This window comes from Prenolepis imparis, unplaced genomic scaffold (genome assembly GCF_030444845.1).
Source record: "Prenolepis imparis isolate NDT839.2.m4 unplaced genomic scaffold, iyPreImpa1.0 SCAF_6, whole genome shotgun sequence".
NCBI lineage: Eukaryota > Metazoa > Arthropoda > Insecta > Hymenoptera > Formicidae > Prenolepis > Prenolepis imparis.
Genome location: NW_028141164.1, coordinates 2,794,885 through 2,814,777, shown reverse-complemented (window position 1 = coordinate 2,814,777; position 19,893 = coordinate 2,794,885). Strand labels below are relative to the sequence as shown.

Here is a 19,893-nt window from a genome sequence, read left to right as displayed (position 1 = left end):
TATCGTGTAGCGACACACGCGTAATTATTGGTTTACTGTCAAGCATATCTTGTCGGCAAGTTTTATCGCGACTAAAACGTATTCGGGGGGAAACAATCGATACGAAAACCGAATCGCGCATTGTCGATTCATCAAGATTGAATTTCAGCAGCCGGATAAACTTGTTTTTTTTTTGACAGCAGTGATTTCTAAATCACTGTTTTACGTGCCATTTCTACAACGCAATTCACTTTTTACGATTATACAAAAACATGATAGATTAATGTCATATAATACATATTAATATATTATAATATGTATTCATATTATGTATTTTATATTATTTCATATTAATGCAAATATAAAGGAGTATCCTATTTCTTTTAAAGTGTTGAATATTTCAATATTCAACAGTTCGATGATAAATCGTCGAACTGACGTAAGTCACTAATTTAATATAAAAAATGTAAAGTGCTCCTTTGTTACTCACCATTTTTAGTGTCTCGAAGTCTCTCTTCTTTAGCATTTCTATCAGTCTCTGGTGATCCATCTCCTCCTTCGTCATGTATAGTTTTCTGTTCTTCAGCTTCTCGTTCTCGTAATCGTCGCACAGAATATTATGAAAATTCACCTGTTGAACACTATGATTCACTTTTGTTTCGGTTGGAATTTCCGGCAAATCTTGTTCAAAACGTAGATTTTTAACAAGAACTTCATTGATCACTGCACCACGCTCTTCAGCATTCTTCGCCGTCTCTTCAACGCGGTCTTGCGAATTTTCATCGAACTGAAGTCTATTCCGAGAAGAATCTCCTTCATTCTTTGACCTCGAGCTTCTTTGACTCTCTAGTTCGTCGATAGGAATTGTAGCAGTTGACAGATTACTATTTTCCCGCGAATGGATCGTCAATCGGTCCTGATCCTCTCGCGATGCGTTTTGATAGCCGGTTACTATATCCTGAAGAGCCATCGTTGTCTCGTCTGAATTTTGTCTAATCTCTTCCTTGGATTGTTTCATCTCCGTAGATCGAGACTGGACATTTGACTTGACATTACCCTGACAAGGTGTTTGAAAAGTCGCGAAAGTCCTCGCGGACTCGTTAAAGACAACCGAATGTTGCTGATCCTTGGCATAAATCGACGAATTATCCTTCCTCTTATCCGTCGAATCTCTTGACCTACCATTCGGCAAACTCTGTTGCACCTTCAGGCATTGCTTCAATCCAATCTCCGGATATTTGCAGACCGAATCTTCGCTCTTTCGATCGTCCTCCACGATAGTCTCGAGATGTTCGTGTCGTGACTCGCCGATTCTGTCGAACGGCTCGTCCTCGAGTGTCCTCGACGTTTCCTTGACGGGCGAGTCTCGATCCGATCTGGAAGCGCCGATTCTTTCACCGTAAGGCGACACCGGTAGCGAAGGTCGAAGGATCGATTCGAGATCGTCCGCGTGAATCACTTGTGGCTGCAGACTACGCTCGTAAATTTTCTCCACGTGATCGGGCGAGGTGTAACGCATAATTTTGCCGGGTGGAACGGCCTCGCAGACTGCGACCTTGGATCCCATAGCGTTCTGTCCGTTCGATTGTTTTTGCGAATCGCTCGTCGCGATATAGGCTCGATTGTTCGGCTTGAAGCTCGACGAAGACGCGCCAATCGACGCCTTTGCTCGATCCTGTGTTCCGACATCTCGCGAAGGAGACACTCCGAGATCCTTGCGTGAAAAGACAGGCTTTCTTATCTCTATCTGCGATGTTCCTCCGACCTGGTGACACCTGATTCTTGGATCGCCGCGCGACTCCGCTCGACCTTGAAGAGCCCGCACGTGGGCGCCAACTGTCAAACCGTATATCGGCTGCTCCTGTCGCGAGGCCTGATCGATCGATCTGGCCTCCCTGCGTAGGTCGCTGGAAATCTGAAGTCGACGTCGCGATTCGATCGCGACTCCCGATTCCATCGAGGCGATTCTCGGCGAGTTGTCTCGAGGATGATCGGTGGCGCGGCTCGTTGACGCTTCTGTCGATTTACAAGTCGCTTCGACTGCTTTATCGGCGGCGGCAGCAACTGCGGCGAATCGCGCCGTAGCAGCTGGCCGCCTACTTTCTCCTTCGTCCTTATTTGGTGAGATCAACTCACCTTGGTCATCAAGGTTGCCCTTCGAGAAGCCCGCTCCGTGCGGCAAACGCGAATCCGTCTCCTCCTTAACGAGCGAACGTGCGGAATTCTGATCCGCGCCATTCCCAGAACGTTTCAGCGATGGCTTTCTGCAGGAAATAATTGACGTCGTTGTCGTCGATGTAACGGTAGACATTTCGGTCATCTTGGAGCTATTAACGATCGCTCTACCGTGATTAGATTCGCCTCTCGTCTTCGCTAAATTCGCAAACTTGCCGTCGACCGAGCTCTTCTCTTCAGAATTCATTTCGGCGCGCCTGGATCTGAAACTCGAACCGAAGGGCTCTCTCTGAGGGATTCTGGAAGCCGGGCTGGAATCGCCAGATCTCGGCGAAGCGACGCTCGACTGAGCACCAAAACCGTAATCCTGCTGTTTAACTTTGCTCCTCACCGCTAGATATTCTTTGTACGCGCCCCGGTTAGTGTTGACGCCAACGTTTACTCTGTCCGGTCTGCCACGCTCCATCTTACGATCCATCCGAGTCAGATCGTCGTAGCTCGACGAGGTTCCACCGTTCAATCTATTCTTCGCCTCGTCGATCGAACACGATCGCGAATCTTGGACGCGATATCGTCGCTGGCTCTTTTGCTCGGCGCTGCTGTTGGATCTCATCAGGGGTTTCTCGCGAGGTGAAGCCGGGAAGTTCTGACTGTGCGCCTGATTCAGCCACTCGTCCACCCGCTTCTGAACCTCTCCTTTGCGCAGCAAGATCTCGGGCATCTTCGAGCGACCGCTCTCGATCGCGTCCGTCGTCGTCGTCGTGAAATTTTCCTGTTGATGTGCTTTGCTAGAATCCTTCTGCCTGTCCCGCGAACGCTGCCTCACCTGAGTCTGCTGGTTCACTTTTAATACCGGTTGAATCTTTTCCCTCGTTGGGAGAATCGATTTAATCTGAACTTTCGACAGCTTCGATCTTTCTTGTTGTTGCTGTCGCTTTTGTTGATCCATTATTATAGCCTCGAAATTGGTCACGTTGATATTACCGACGTCGCTAAGGTCCGACGATCTGCAGTAATCCAGATCCTCGTACTCGTCCAGAATATTGTTCACTGATTGCGCGTCGATCGAGCTGGTGCTTTTCGACTTGTTTCTCGCGACGCTCTCATCGCTGCTCGAGTTATCGTTCTCCTGCTGCTGATGGTCCCGGCTGATATGTCGCTTGGGTTGCGGCCTCGGCTTCTGATACCTGAGCACCGCGTTCTCGTAGCGCTGCGAAGCGCTCTCGATCTCTTCGTTCTGGTCTCTCCTCGAGACGGACGATTGTCGCGCGTGACGTTGCTGAAGCGACTCCCGCCGATGATTGAGCATTTTGCCGTCGTCAGAGGCCGACAGGTCCCGCCTTGCGATCGGACCGGAAGCCCAAAAGGTCGTGAAGCTCTGCACGTTCCGCGAGCACGCGTCCCCCGCCTCGGCGTTCGTCAACCTCTTTGACGTGATCCATGAAGCGGTCGGACGAGAGGCGCCGCTAGGGCTTTCATCGCTCATCTTCTGTCGCAAGGCGGCATCTTATCGAAGAGAGGGAATATCGGTGACAGGAGATTCTGAAATGAAAATATTTCGCTATTAAAACAAGAATGTTTGAAAATATGTATAATGTAAAAAACAATTGGATGGCTGTTTTATAATTTTAAATTTGAGATTTTTTTTTAATTTAAACAATTTGTGTAATAACGTAGAATATTTAATTAGAAGAAATGATTTAACACAGGAATTCTCTATTTGTTTAACGGAACGGACAATGTTGTTTAAATATGAAAAGTTGCGTTATTGTTTGAAAATATATACGAACACGAGTATCATCAGCTGAAAGTAGAAACTCATGCAATTTTGTCGGTTAATTTAATCAGTCCTGATAACGTGATTAACTTCGTGTAAAATTTTAGAAACTGCTTCGCTCCGAGCGAGTACCAAAAATTATCTACTGGAAAACGATTCGTGTAACTGCTTTCGCAAATCTAGCGTAATAAACTCTCAAACTCGCGGACGCGCGGCGTAAAGCTGCCGGCGAAGAACGTTCTCCTCGTTAATTTTTCACCTAGCGCGGAAATTTACGTGCGTGCTCCGCTAAATGGCCCCGCCGCATTTCCACTGCATGCCTCACATGCGCATTAGGCGCCGCTTTAATTTGCAAAGAGAAGACCTACCGACCTTCCTAATCCATCGTTTTGCCAACGAGAGTGCGCGGCACAAAAAATATGCGGTGCCGTGAATAATAATAATAAATCGCAAATATCTGATATAAATGTAATTCGCGCAAATTTTGAAAAGAATTTAAAAATACACGCTTTAAACGTTGTAAACGAGAGAAATTATTCCGAGGTTACCGGGGATGCTCTCGTAAAATTTAAAGCGTTAAATTTAAAGTTAAAATTTCGGCAAAATTCGCCAATTTCAAACTCGACCACGTTCCGGAAATCGGCGATAAATAGCAGAAGGCGCGCTTCCGTATATAACGATTGCGCCGATCCGACACGTGTCGGCGGCACGTTCTGTCGTTCATGGAATTTCCGGCGGTTGACCGATATCCGGTTTGAATTAATTCGGTTCTTCAATTCGGGGACAGTAAATATTATAATATGTCCGCCGTGGAGATCGTGCGTGGAATCGTTAAAAAATCCAAGAGCTAACGGAACTTAATACGCTTTCGTGGAGAGACCAATAATATGAAATAACATTATTTTTCTATAAAAAAATGTGTCTTTAAATCACAGATTATTGCAGAAAATATCATCAATGCATCTGGAATATTTTTCTATATAATATATATAACTGTTTTATAAAATATGATGACTCATCTAAATTGCTTTTAATCAAATTAATATCTTTCCTAGATCGGTCAGAACAATTTTCTTCTCAACGATTCTTCTGTAAAGCACTTAGGAAGGAAATTAATATGGATGAGCAATTTAACTGAACCATCCTGTATATGTACGATATACAAATATTAATTGGTATTGATTGTATTTCACAAGAGAGTGTAAGCTAAAATATTTCCAAACTACGCTAAAATATAGAAAATCCAATGGAACAACAAAGGTGCAAATTATTTTGTCATAAACAGAAAATAAACTTCGATTTAAATTTAATTTCAATATTAAATGTTATTTGTGTGTGTGTGTGTTTAACTTTTATTTTATTTTAATTATTTCAATTTTTAATTCTTTGTATATACATTTTCCTTGGGGGGTTATAAAATCTCTCGGGCGAGATCGCGATAACGCACGTCGATAAATGTAAATTAACATAATTAACAGGACTAGATTTGAAAATCTAACTCATGAGGATGAGAGGTTATTAAATGCGTAGCGGCGCAAGCCGGAAATATAAATTAAACAAAACGTATTTAATGGAGCGAGTTTAAACGAAAATGCGAAAAACCATGCTGCTTATCGGAAACGCCGTTTGGATCAATGCAAATTACGTATTTTCCGCAAACAATTGGTTTTCAGCGACGATGTATCATCGTGCTAAATATTCATAAAACAGTAAACGATAAGAGAAATGAGGGGTGAGGAGGGGGCGAGGGGAGAAAGAAAAGAGATGTAATCGGATAAATATACAATATTCGCGGAACGTGTAAAAAAGGGATGGTGGATTTTATTCCATTTAATCACGATTCGCTGCGCGCGGTAACGATCGATATATACAGACGTCGGTGTAATTCGGCAGCCTCGGCTAAAATCGGCAAATGCACCAGGTAAATATTAAACGTGAAATCGCGCGAGGGATCGACTAACATTGCCGACCCCCCACGGGGGAAAGGGTAGTTGCAATTCACACGAGACGGTGAGACCGGGAGCGCGTAAATTGAATTAAACTGTCGCGGCTTTTCGTGCCGTATTACGATGTTATACCGGAGCTCTAATGATTCCCGCGCGAACACGCATACACATCCACTTTGAAGCCTCCCGGCTGGAATTCTACTTTTAGATCGCAGATAACGCGTAACCCACCGCGTCGTAACGTAACGTGAATCATTCATAACATGGGTGAGATATCAATCTTTAAAAAGACGGAACCGCGAAATAAATATTCGGCAAAAAAAAATTCGATTGATTTAATTCGAATTAGCCTTATTTAGTGCGCTTTGTGTAATTTTGTCTTTGCCATCACTCGCTGCGAGAAATAATTATATATTGAAATAAATTTCGGCCTCTCGTGTAACGAGAACGGAGATTCTATACTAGAATGAAAAAGCAAAAATATATAGATATAATGAGGACACCATGATGAAAAAGAGAGATGCGACAGAGGTGCAAGGATAAATTTTTCTCAAAAATTAATTTTTTTAATAGGTTTTAATTATGTTCTGTATTATGTCATATGCAAATGAAAGCAAAGATCGAGCTCGCCGCCGGGGAATATTAATTTCGATGAAATGTTTGCCGCGCTTGCGCCCCAGGAATGCGAGGTGTGTTAGCCGGCGTAATTAACGGTACTGCAAAATTCAGGTGTTTCCGCGAATGCACTGACCCGAATCTTCTACGCGTTCACTAGTGCGCGATGCACGCGAAGGTGACTACGATTTGCCGGTGATTATCACGATCGTTTATATAGGCGCTCGTCGCGCGATATCCGTTGATGAAGCCTCGACATTCCTCTGGCAACTCTTGCGGTTAATTAAGATCACGAAATGTTAAAAAAAGTGAAAGATCACGTATACAACTTTCTCTTCTATCATATATTTTGAGATAAATCTATCTTTTTCACGATATAAACGAAAATCTGAATTTTTTGTGGGGAGAGGAGGAGAGGGAAATGGAAATATTTTGATTCATGGTACGATACGATGATGATGTTTGCATTATTACTACATAAAATTTCTTAGTCTTAATCTTGGGAAATTTCGTTTCGCGAAACGCCTCTGCAGATTTGCACGAAGCTCCATAAAAGACAATGTATTCAGCTAACAATAAGAGAATTGTAGGCTGTCAGCAGCAAATAGTCGTCGCGCATATACATAATTCATCGATCGACATTCCTGGATGAATTGCAGCGCGCGAGAATCTCTCCCGATGAGATGATAATGGAATGCAAAAATGATTGCGCGCGTGGGCTTAGCTAGCCGTGACACGATTGCGTAATAACGGGAGACGTTAATCGGCCGACGATCGCGGAAAGAAGCAAATATGTACGTCGGAAACTGACTCTCGTTAGCCGTGCGTGAAGTTCTTTGTGCACGCCGTTTAAGCCTTTTAACCTCTTAATTAATCGAGTGACGAGATCTTTGATCTCTCTCCCCATCTCAAAGTCTGTAGATCATCTGAATTATTCACGCTGAAGATATTATCGCTTTCATTCCGGCAAAAATGAGGAAATATAGGGGTAAAATAATTATATTTTAATGAAAAATATAAAAACATAACGTAATCAAAACAAAGTGGTGAATATAAAAATTAAAAAAAACAACAAACTTTTATCTTTGTTTATTGTAATCTTTAAATACGCTATTTTTTTAAAGTAAAAGATAATTAGAATAATATTGAAAGAGATACGCGCGCGATATGCTGGAAATATATTTTTTTGGTATTAATCAACATGTAAATTTAAAATGTATTTTAGCTAATGAAAACTCGTTCCATTAATCGACTATATAAACTATAATCAATATTAGCCTCGAGGAAAATTCTCTCTGAAATTGTCACGAATATTTTCATGTTGATTGTAGGATGAACATAAAATAATCAATACTATAAATAGAAAATAAATTTTGTTTATCAAGTGTACCGCAGTAATATAAAATGTATCAACTGTTCATTTAGAATGGAAACTAATTTCTGTACTGTAATTTCTATATATTTTTTACGACATTTATTCTGAAATCAAAATATTTATAATTAAGATAAAATGAGAAAATTACTCATTCGTGCGCGTCAAATTGTCTCAGTTTAATCAAGTGTTTTATCATGTTGGAAACATTTACTGGCGTACATTTAGCGGCTAAAAAATTAATAAATTTAAATTTTTTTATGTCGCGTGTAATAAACAATAATTTGCTCGAATATTCTCTCGCTGAACGTATTATAGATCATTATTCCGAAGAGTATCAATATATTAATAAATCTTTCTTTTTTTCTTGGAGAAAGATATCTAATACTTAATATTGTCAGATTTAAATAACTTATCCGATTGTTAAGAAAGAATGCAATACGAAGGGAGACACTCGCGCGGAAATCAGCTTTCAGAGTGCTCAATCAGAGTAATCGCGGGTGTTTTGTCACTTACTTCGTCCAACCGAGGGGATACCTCTCGCGTAGAGGCCGGAAGACACGATCGTTTCCTGCGGCAGCACCTCGGTAATAAAACGTCACATACGAGAATAATCTTATCGCGCGCACGTAGTACATACGTGTATGCGTACGTGATTAAGCGCAATCGTGAGGTAACATTATATGTAGGTGATATATAGGTGAGCGCCAATCCTTTAGGAAGAGATTAATAATGGCTTTATATTATCTAGTCGATATAGCATCGCGGTCGAGGAACTTTCGTCCTGGCGGACTCCACGCGGTTCGTTCATCACTTCGACAAGTACTTGTCGTGATATTTCCGATCGCGTATCGCTCGTAACTCAGATCGTCCATCGTTTATACGGTATTATTAGTAGTCATTATGCGACGCGGGTCTCTCGTATCGTTGCTCGATTTTAATATAATATCACGCGTGTGTCGTATATAGTTACACAAACTTATTATTTCCGAATTAAATCAAATTCGAGAAATTCTGACGGCAGATTCTCCCGGACTTTTTCATATTGTTAAAAATAGAGCCCACTTTGGTATCGTTTATTTTTAGCTGCGAAATAGAAATATGGTTTTTTTTATTAGAGTTTTATTAAAAATTTTTTCTTCTTTTAACACGTAATTCTCATAGAAAACATTTCTATGAAAATAGTGTCACCTAATTTTATTTTTCCTAATCATATCGTTGGATGCTTCGAGAGCGGCAAACCATCTTTCACGTATCCCTCCTTCCCCTAAAAATGATCGATTTCGTCCGCTCATTGTCACCATTTCTTTCTTCTAGACAAAGTATATATCGGTATCTTCTCCAGCGCGAGTGACTTCTGAAAATATTCGATCCTCTTTCACAATTCTCTCGCCTCTTCCTTTCTTCTATACCGATAGGCTATTCACGTCTTTCACAGAGTTGCCTTCGGGGTGGATAACCCGAACGCAACTATGTAAGGCCTATGTAAGGCACACACTCGAGAGTCTTCCGAAGAGCTCGCTATTTCTGCTCACGTGAAAGGCGATATACCCTTATAATTTTTTCATACATAAAAATCTAAGAATATCTAACTTTAATAATATCTAAAAGACAAAAGTTTAAATAAGTTAACAAAAAATTTATTAAGAATTTCAAAATTATAAAGATATGTTAGAAAATTATTTTAATTTTAACACTGACAATTTTTATCATAATAATTTTAAATAATTTCTATAAATTTATTAATAATTATTATGCCGTTTTTATATTAATTGTTATACGTAATAATATATAAGCAAATAATATATAATAGAAAAATTACACATTTGTATAAATATATATTGTAGTGTTAAAATATGATTATGTTGTACTGCATTATGATGTAAGTTAGATGTACGAGCTACAGTTCGAAACACACACTTTCTACAATCTTTCTATAGAAACCCTGATTCCTGACAGAGATGTCCCTTACGGCGGCTCCGAGAAATACTTCGCAACCTTTTTGCTCGTCTTAACATTCTCCGCGTGGGTCTTTTCGCCCTGGACCGCACATGCGGCCTCTGGAGCCCAGATCCTTTTGTGTTCTCGCCATACCTTCTTGTCTCTCTTTCTCTTTCTCTTTTCTTCTCTCTCTTCTCTCTTTATCCTTGTGTTATTTTTTCTCTTATCCTTGACATACGAGATCTGCCAAAAGAGAGAGAGACTTCACTTCTTTTTTAACAAACAAACCATGCGAACAAATAAATGTCACGAGCCGCTCGAGACACATTACCACTGCAAAGCTAAACACCGCTTTGCTCTTTTTCCACGTTGCTAATTTACGTTTGCTCGTTATTACCACGTGCGAAAATGGATTTTAGTACCTTCGGCGTGCTTTTTGCTCACATTACAACATTTCTAAAACTACAAAGTAAATTTTTTCAGATTGCCGCGTTGTGTGAAACTAGTAAATTATTTTAATTATTTCTCGCGCAATGAGAAAAGGGAGACTAACTATCTATAATATAATATATTAAATAATATAATTTATATAAAAAGATCTCCAAATGTGTGCGTGTATGTTTTTTATTAAATTTCTTTAACTTTTAAATAAACTTAAATTCAATAAAACGATATATGTATATATGTATAATTTTATAATCAATATATAAAGGGTCGTTTTCTTGCGAAAAGATCAGGCATAAAGCTAAAGCAAAGCAAGCTAAAAGAACGAAAAATGACGATTTAATTCCTCGTATCGGAAGAATGCTCGACTGTTTTTGATCTCGATTTGGGACCGGATACGCTCATTACGAGATGCTTCTTTTCCCCGTCGTTCTTTCATCTCAAAACGAACGATCAGCAACAAGTGCATTCACACGCAGATAACAAATACTAATAAGTGGCAAATACATCCGACTCGTATTATGAGACTCATTCACGGAGCCGATAATAGCAGAAGCATTACATGAATCATTCAACGCGAGTGATACGCTTTTTATTGCACAATACGAATATGTATAGCTTTCATTTACAGACGCAGGTGTTTGTTGCAAGTGCACATTACGACGTTTATCTAATTTCCTCTGCCGAGAGGAAATTTAATATTGATTAACACACAATTTCTAATTTTAGCTTCGCTGCATTATACTAGAAACTACCGTCTCTTTGTTTTAATAAGATATGCGATATTGCAATGAGCAAAAAAATATAAACGATAAAATAGAAATTAAAGAAAAAAAATAGAAAGAGAACGGGAGAAAGAAAAAAATCAGATATAAAATTATTTCGATAATTAACAGCAAAAAAATATTTATTTTTAAATAAATTACGAGAAATTACAATATTATATATTATTTTACATATTTCTGTTATCTTGTATTATTAATTAATTAACTTATTTGTTTGTTTTTATATCTATATTTTACAATATTATCTTTTATTGTGAGTTATAAAACGATAACTTGTTTTATTATTTGTTTTCGTTAAGCTTTATAAAACCTAAATGACGCTTTTGAATCAACGAATTCTTAGATATAAGGCACTGTTAAAGAAAAAAAGCATTATTACTTCAGCGTTACATCATCGCTTGCGTCAAGCTTTGATCACCGAAATAAACACCTCCTACACCATCATCAGCTATCCTGACCGGAACAATTAAATGTTCTCCTTCTTCTCCATTAGTTCTTAACGCTTAACTCAACCGCGAAGCCGGCACAATCCCTAAAGTTAATGCACAACTTACAGTATAGATCGTGGTATATGTTGAGCCCTAAAGTCGCTTAGCGTATCCAGAATAAACATACCGAATAAATATCAAAGTATATATCTTCGTGTATATTTCAAGAAATGTAAATATACCTTATCTTACAGTTCGCTCGAAGTAGAATCTTTCCTATGATACTAACATTATTCCGTGACTTAAAAATGTTTCTATTAAAAATAAGAGAGTACAGATCACAAAATGAAAATTTTATTTATTAATAGAAAAGAAGTCATTAATTTAATGTACAACATAATTTTAACATAAACTGTGGATAAGGGGGAAATATTTTAAGATACTCCTGGCAATCGCACATTTATATTTAAAAAATTCACATTAACTTCACTACTCGCGGACAACCCACACATACCTTTTGAAAGCCTGTTGTCGTTGTTACCCTCGATATAATCGACTACTACTGCGTTATCCGGACGATTACAGCGCGATCGACGTGATGCAATTCCGTGTCGGGCAGCGGAGGAAGGTCTCTCGGTAGTCAATATCACGCGACATCGACGGAATGATTATCGATTGCATCTACGCTGCGACTTTGCGTCGCGGACATACACGTGCACTCGACGACTGCATGTCGCGTTGCATTATTGCTCACACTCGGAACTTCTTCGAGTCTGTCGACCGCGAAGTATCCGAGCGCGCCTTTCGGAGCTTGTCGGCAATCGGAGGCGCAATGCACTTCTTCCATATACATGCACTAGAACGCGACCCAGGAGCTCCCGCGTTCTCGATTCTGTCCGCAAAGTGTAACACAATTCGCCACGCAAAGGATAACTTCTTCTCGCCTTTGTCCTTCGATGACGATGCGGTGGTTCACGGATGTGCGGCCGTGCGGTTTCTAATAGCGACTCGGCTTTTCTTGCAGAGATTATTGTTGTTACGAGACTGCACGGTGGATTTACGCGCGTCCGATGAATTTCCAAAAAAGGAGTTCGTAGAAGATAAATTCTTGCATTGTTATTTGCTTGTTCAACGCGATACAAAACGTAGGAATCCGGTGCTTTCGTCGCGTCGGCGCGAAGATTATGATGCGATCGACAAACTAGATTTAACATAACAACATTTCACACACATTAATTATCTTACAATTAGATGCGACGTAGTAAATGATTCATCGATGACTCATTAAAAGTTTCTGGAATTAGAATCGATTGGCGACGTAAATCCCACAAACATTAATACAAACAAACAATCATTATCTCGATAATATATAAGTTTGCTCTTATCTTTCACTTCTTCGGACTTTTTCAAGATATCCTCGAACGTACTGAAAAATTTAGACATCAATGATAATTACAATTACATTTTCGCAATGTGCAGTGCCTTGTACACTTGATCTGTTGACGGATCGTGCAATCGCAAACCTTGGTTTCGATTTTGCAGCGAATTCTGTGAATGCATTACAGAGAGGCAAATTAGATGCGAAACGCATCGCGAAGTTTTCGGAGCAGAAACAATCCGCGGCAAGCTGCGAAACTATTATTCCGCGATGGAAACTGTCATTCGAAGTACCGCGAAATTCACTGTAAAAGGTACGCAACATCGAACTAGAAGTTCGCGAAAAAACTGCGATAAATTCACCATCGACACATACGTGAGAAATGCTGATTTTGAGAAAAAGTATTCGGCGAATTTCTTCCAAAAAATTCGCAAAATCGTATTTCAAAGAGTACAGAAGAATCTTTTCCAGCGGAATCAAACCGTTACACTGGTCGAGGCTGGACTAAGCGTCATATTTGCCTCTTGCCTTCTTATTCCAACTCGTCGCGATCAACTGCACTTAACTACACGTCAACTTTTATCTCGTAACGACCTTTTTTTTAAAGCTTTTCTAAACTTTCTCGGATCGCAGCGCGGCAATCGTTGCCAATTACAGCACCGACTGTTATTGTACGTTTCTGTACGTCTGCGAGGCACGTCTCTTTTTTGCGAACTGTTGTATCGCGGAGTGCCGTTATCGCGCACGCGAACACCGCAATTTACGGAGATGGTACACTTCGCGGTACACTGATTGCGTTTTCTTTCGTGACACCAATCGATTTCTCAAACCGGGCGACGATCGATGGTCTCTATTCTTGTTCGTCGCGATACCACGCGTATAAAAAGCGCATCCCGGAATTGCTGCGTTGTAAACGCGGAATTTCACCGCGAGATTTCACCGGCGGAGGATCGCCGCGCGTTAATCGCATCCTTTCATTCGCGAATCCGCGCGAAGCCAACTGGCAGCGACGTCGCGAGAAGGTAATTGCAGCCCCTTATGTGTGCAGCACTTCGAAAGGAATCCAGCACTATCCTCGTACCTTTACTATTACACGAGATTGCACTGTCACCATAGATAGAGCGCGATAATCCAGCGTATCTTTGCACGATATTCACGCGCGCGGTAAATCGTAGCGATGATCAACCTTGGCATCAGCATGGGGATCTCTAAACTACGGAATTTTATAAATGATTAACTTACAAACTTTAATTGTTTTTCAATTTGTCTGACTTTTTTATCTAGCTATATATATAATTAATTTGCGAGAGAGAGAGAGACATGCGCGAAGTTACACGTTTAGCTAAACTTTGGGACGAAGGGTTCGACTTAATTTGTGAGGAATTTCAGCTTACGCTAATAACTTGGGGATTACGTTAGTTCGAGGAGAGAGTGGCCTTAAGAAACTAGCAGGAAGACACGAGACTCGAACTTCCTTGCTTTAATATCCGTGGATCTGTCATGAATTATGATTTGCAAGGATAATGCAGGATTAAATCTGACAATTCAATTCACGTCCTGATACGAAGCGCAATAACAGATCATATTCATATCTCCTGCTATATATCCATTATATCCATTATATATAAATCCGTGAGATCGTCCGTGAGATTCTAAATATTTACTAGCTTTTCAAAGCTAACCGCCAACACGTTTCTCGAGAGAGAATGAGAAGGAAAAGGGCCGAGGGGTCTGAGGAATGATAATTATACGGAGTCTGTAAAAGTCACGATGATGTCGGACGAACATGGTATCGCGCTGATGTACGTAGGAATGTAATTCGCGAGGTGGTGGAATAAACCGCGGCGAGGGAAATGAACAAACGGATGTAAACACCGAGCGATGGACAGAGACGAATGGGGGGCGCGTTGCACGCCGCGAGATAAATTGAATTAACATATTAACGGATACAACGAATACAAAAATAGCGCCGGGCGCTATTCGGAATTCCGCCGTTCACTTCCGCCGTTGTGGGATGAATCGAAAAAATTACGAGATTAAAGACGTCGCGCGTATATAATAAAATGTGTTTTCCTCCCGACTCTTCGATAAACTCGGTTAACTGATTGTGAGAATCGCATTTATTTTTCGGAGGTCACTGCAGGATTTGACGGACGCCGCATATATAGGATTCCACGGATTAAAAAAAAAATCGTATACAAGCGAAAAAAATTGTTTTTGAAAAAATTCGATATCGGAGCGAAGAGAAAAAGTCATTTCTGTGAATCATTTGTGAGATTCTTGTGAGTGAGTCAGCCCATTAATTAGTAGAATTTCGGTTCGTTTGGCTTCGGGGCTACTTACATACTTCACAAAGAGATACTCGAAGGAATCCGAATGATATATTTAACGAAGTGTCGTGTAGGTACGCGGAGTTACGCGGTCAATTGGAATTTAAATCGAGCGTAATAAGCCATCGTTCCAGGGCGATGCGAGCCGTGATCTCGTGAGAGGGAAGCTCTTAATCGGCGCTCATTAATTTAATCTCGAATTAAAGACGAGACAGTTTTATTTATATACTCTTCGTCTCTCTCTAGATCCAAAAATACATTCGAAATAATTTATCGCGCGAGAAAGAAAATTTATGTAAGCCTCGAACCGTTTGACAGATTCTTGACGTAGTATAAACGAGGTAAAAAATGCGAGAGATTCCGCGAATTTTATTCGTAGAGTTTGCCGGAAGGATTTAATACATTTGGGAGAAATGAACGAGTTTGCGCACCCGCGATAGTGGATTTATTTAATCCACAAACCCCCTCGGGCAGATTGCGGCAGATCCACGTGACATATCCAACATGTAATTGCACAAATGGAGATACGCATCACCGTCGAATCCACTCTCCAGTATCGACCTCGGTTAACTCTGTTGAAAATCACTATGTTCGACTTTTCGAATCGGAGCGTCGAACGCGCGCGCGAACCATCCAGCATCGATCCTCTCGATCGCGCTGGCGCGGCAAGACTGGCCGGCATGGATCGGGATCGTGATCGAGGAACAACGACCAGGGACGGCGCAACGCGAGGTTCACCAAGAAAACATTGGCGAATCATAAATAGTACAACTGATGAGACGTTTGAATTCAATTTAACAGCTTTGCACTGACATCAGAGTTTAATGAGCTTTTCGAACATTTAAAATGCTTAAGATTAACAATAAGATTAAAATAAATTATTAATTAAATTATTAAGATTATAAAAAACATACACACATACATCTTTTAAATATTTTTATATCTTTAAAAGTATACAATATCTATAAATTTATGAAAATTTTTCTTTATATAAATTATGGCAAAATAGATTAGTAAAATTTTATTATTAAATAATAGAGCATATTTTATTGGAGAAATATTTTAATATTTGTTAATTAAAATTTATACTATATCTAAAAACTAAGAATTTATAAAATGACAATCTTTACAATTTAATCACTAAAGGTCAACTAGAAATACCATTAAGAAGCACATACACGGCTTATCTGATCTAGATAGCTTAGAATTTAATCTTAAATCAGTTCTCTCTCTTTCTCTCTCCTCTTTTTGAATGGCACGTAACGGAAGAATTCAACGCGTTATCGCAACATTGATTTATTAAGCGGAACCTCTATCCCTTTTCTAAATTACTGCGTGAATTCGTGACTTGTATATATATCGTGAAAGGTACATACGCGCGATGACAGAAGAGAAAGCCAAAAGTATATGCGAACATTTTGCTCTATCTTACAAAGTGTAGCGATGTTAAAAACGATTACAGTAATAATATACAATGCGTTATAATTTCTCTATTTTATTGAATAAAATTATATTTAAATATTCACTAAATTACAAAAGAAAAAGATAATTGGAAAAATTTTTAGACTTTAAAAATAAAGAGAGTCTTTTTGAGACAAAGAACGTCTATGATATCTCTATATTATCACAATGTAATAAAAAGACGAAAAAAGAAAGTCTAACAGAAATAACTTTATACATGTGCGAATTGACTTTATTTATGATGAGAAAATTCGTTCTGCTCTCTTTAATTAGTATTTTCATAATCCAATTTTCTTCTTTTTAATTCGCCGTATCGTTTTATACATAGCTTCGATTTAATCTAGCCTGTCAATTATCGAAATGTAGCACACGAATCAGTTATACGAGAACGAAATCGAAGAAATCGAACAGGTGTGTATTACAAGAATCGAAAGCCCGGGTCTCTTTTCTTCTCTCTCAAATATTCTCGATTCGCGACGACAAGAAGCATCTTTTAAAAAACTCGAGCACGAAACGCAAAGTCCTTAGATAGTCACGAGGGAGGGAATGCTGCGATGCTTTTTCCACGAGTGCCCCAACCGCGTGCCCATGTTGAGCACATACCTGTTTACGGTATGCGTGTAGCTGCATCACTACCACCAAGAGCAGGGTAAGATGCACACGCACGTACGTAAATACGAGCACCTCCCTCATTAAAGGTATACTCGCGACTGGTTTGGCCCACGGCGTGCACGATTTCGCACAGACACGCACACGCGAATACGCACGATACGCAAAAGTGGCAGGTATATACACACGTTGCTACTCGTGGCGAGAGACCTTCCTCACACGTGGTGATCACTAGCTTGTGGTTTTTATATAATCCCGGCTTTATTTTCACACGGTTCATTAGCTACAGATCGTGACACTTCGCATCCGTTTAATTAAAGGGAGGAAATTATGGAAGAAAGCACGAATGATGCGAAAAATGGACTCTCTGTAGGGTAGATGCATTACGCTTATTAATCTCTTTTGTGGGACACGATATTTTTAAACTTTTATTAAATTTAAAGAATATGAGAGATGAATTTTCTGCGTAATTCGTATATATAAATTACACGACAGTTCTTTTATTTTTTAGCTTTTGTGCTCTCGTGCACTTAACATATCATTTTAACAAAAGATCTATTAATCAAATAACGTTTTATTATTATTAATCGGATAATACAATCAGAGTATTCATCCAATAATATCATTAAGGGAAAGATGGAAACACATGGAAGCAAAATATCATTTTGAGGATAGGGATGAGAGTTTAAGGATCGCTCTGTCGACGTCGTATTGTACGGATGTTGAGCGGTACTTCCGTCCAGGTTGATGTTTCTTCATTCCCCTCCCCATTATCTCCCTCCCTTCAGGAGAATGAAGATGATGTTCCCTGCAGAATCGTCCCTCGTCGGTGGCAAATGTGTCGACAACTTTCGCCTCTCATCCAGGATGAGTTTCCGCTGGCGCCAACATTACGACGAATCGTCGTACCGGTTTCTCGTTCGATCCTAAGGACCTATTAGGTTCCGCTCCGCTGCTTTCGGTGAAATAAAATTGTTTTACCGCGCAAACCGATCCTCCCGATTCGAGAATCTTCAAAGCAATAGCGGACAACTCGAGACTCTAATCTTATAACAAGTTTGTGTGTTTTAAAGCACTTTATTTCGACGCGTACTCGACCTAATTTTAGTGATAGAATTTTTTAGCCGATTGACAATTGGATTTTTTCGCGAATTAAAATGTATCAAAGCATCTCGATATAGTTTTTGTAATATTGAAAATGAAAATGAGATGCATTTCTGTGTGGACAATAAAGCGTGATAAAATTTCGTTTCAATTTTTTCTTACTTTAATTTGAATGAAACTTTACTCCTTTTTTTTCTCGCTCTCGTCTCTTGAAAAACAAATTCAAATTTGACAGAGAGAATTTGTCACTGAAAATTAAGTTTACGGGTTTGAATTCATGAGATATCATATAACGCTGTTGCATCTCGCCAAGTGAGCTGATTTAATTCATGTTTCATAGCTGCTTCGTTGTTAGACGCTTTACGCCAAGATTCGCGCGACGTTATTTACGATCCTTGTACGCAATGTGTTAACAGTTCATTGCATGCACGGTTGCAAACATACAACCTACTTACGTGCATACGCATTGCGTGGATCTTAAATGTGCGATTAATGGAACATCTCGCTCTGAAATCATATAACACGCGACGCTGAGCTCTCACTCGTTTAATGAGAATTATTAAAGACTACGAATTTGTCAAGTATTTATGCCGAAAGGAAAATATCAATGTCGATATATATAATACTTGCCACATATCTCTCTTATACATAAGTTATTTTCGCTTCGTCATTTCAGATTAAATTGCACAAATAAAACTACCGGAGAAAGCTGATTATTTTAATGACTCGTAAAACTGATTAGAGAATGATTATATTCATGTAATAATCGACATTTATATTATTCCCCCTTTGTTGTTCCTTCCAGTGATATTTCAGTGATTGTCCCGGCAACGACAAGTAATGCCTAGATAAATTTATAATTTCGCCGTAAATTATAGAGAAGATCGTGACGGTGACGTGTATTTACTCAAACCGGTTTCGACGCGCTCAAATCTTTTTCGGTCGGAAAGGGTCCCCTCCCGCGTAGCCGTATAAAGCCGAAGGCGAGTAGTATTTCATTCCTCGTGTCTTTCGATATCAACGATACCCTGTGAAATTCTTAATTCAAGCGTTACAATCGTAATTTCACCGGGCGCGAAAGAGAGAGAGAGAAGTTCCCGGAATAAATAGATAAATTTTCCGATAATTTTAATCCAGATGTTGTAAATTGTTTTTTGTAATTATATAATACTTTTACAATACAAAATTCTTGATAATAATAATATCGCAGTTAAATCGATGCGAAATTTGAAGCAATAAATTTCAACGATCGATATACCTACTTCCGCGCACAAATCAAGTTACGGAATATTTAAACGATCGCTTTATGGTTGATCTAAAAGACGAATGATGAAAAGCAACTGCTATTTCTTATCTACTCTAGTTACTCAGAAAATGATGGTTTAGATGTAGCGCGCTCTAACAAACTATCGTGATTCAAAAGTCTGAAGGAAACTGGATAAAACGCGCGGGACGCAAATCACAATTTATTGGGCCATGCAAAATGTAGGAAATTGCGCTCCGTATCTTTACGAGCGGCAGAAGAAGTCGCGGCGGCAAAGCAGAGCCG

At 39.6% G+C, this 19,893-nt stretch overlaps 1 protein-coding gene and 1 long non-coding RNA gene across 5 annotated transcripts in view; one reads left to right on the top strand and one right to left on the bottom strand.

Annotated features, from left to right (window-relative positions):
• LOC145937331 (uncharacterized) overlaps window positions 1-15,829 on the bottom strand; it is a 233,645-nt gene extending 217,816 nt beyond the window's left edge. Inside the window, exons 1-3 of one of the 4 annotated variants that reach the window (XM_083040316.1) lie at window positions 12,925-15,829; window positions 11,977-12,663; window positions 470-3,696 (exon numbers count right to left, since the gene is read on the bottom strand). In XM_083040316.1, the coding sequence (XP_082896442.1) occupies window positions 470-3,640 (3,171 nt within the window). In that variant the 5' untranslated portion in view covers window positions 3,641-3,696; window positions 11,977-12,663; window positions 12,925-15,829. Of the gene's footprint in view, window positions 1-469; window positions 3,697-11,976 lie in introns of all 4 variants that reach the window. The other 3 variants (XM_083040315.1, XM_083040318.1, XM_083040317.1) reach the window with 3 other exon arrangements.
• The window catches only part of LOC145937341 (uncharacterized), a 97,680-nt gene that overhangs the window by 34,441 nt on the left and 43,346 nt on the right, over window positions 1-19,893 (top strand). The gene's annotated exons all lie outside the window — the stretch shown is intronic.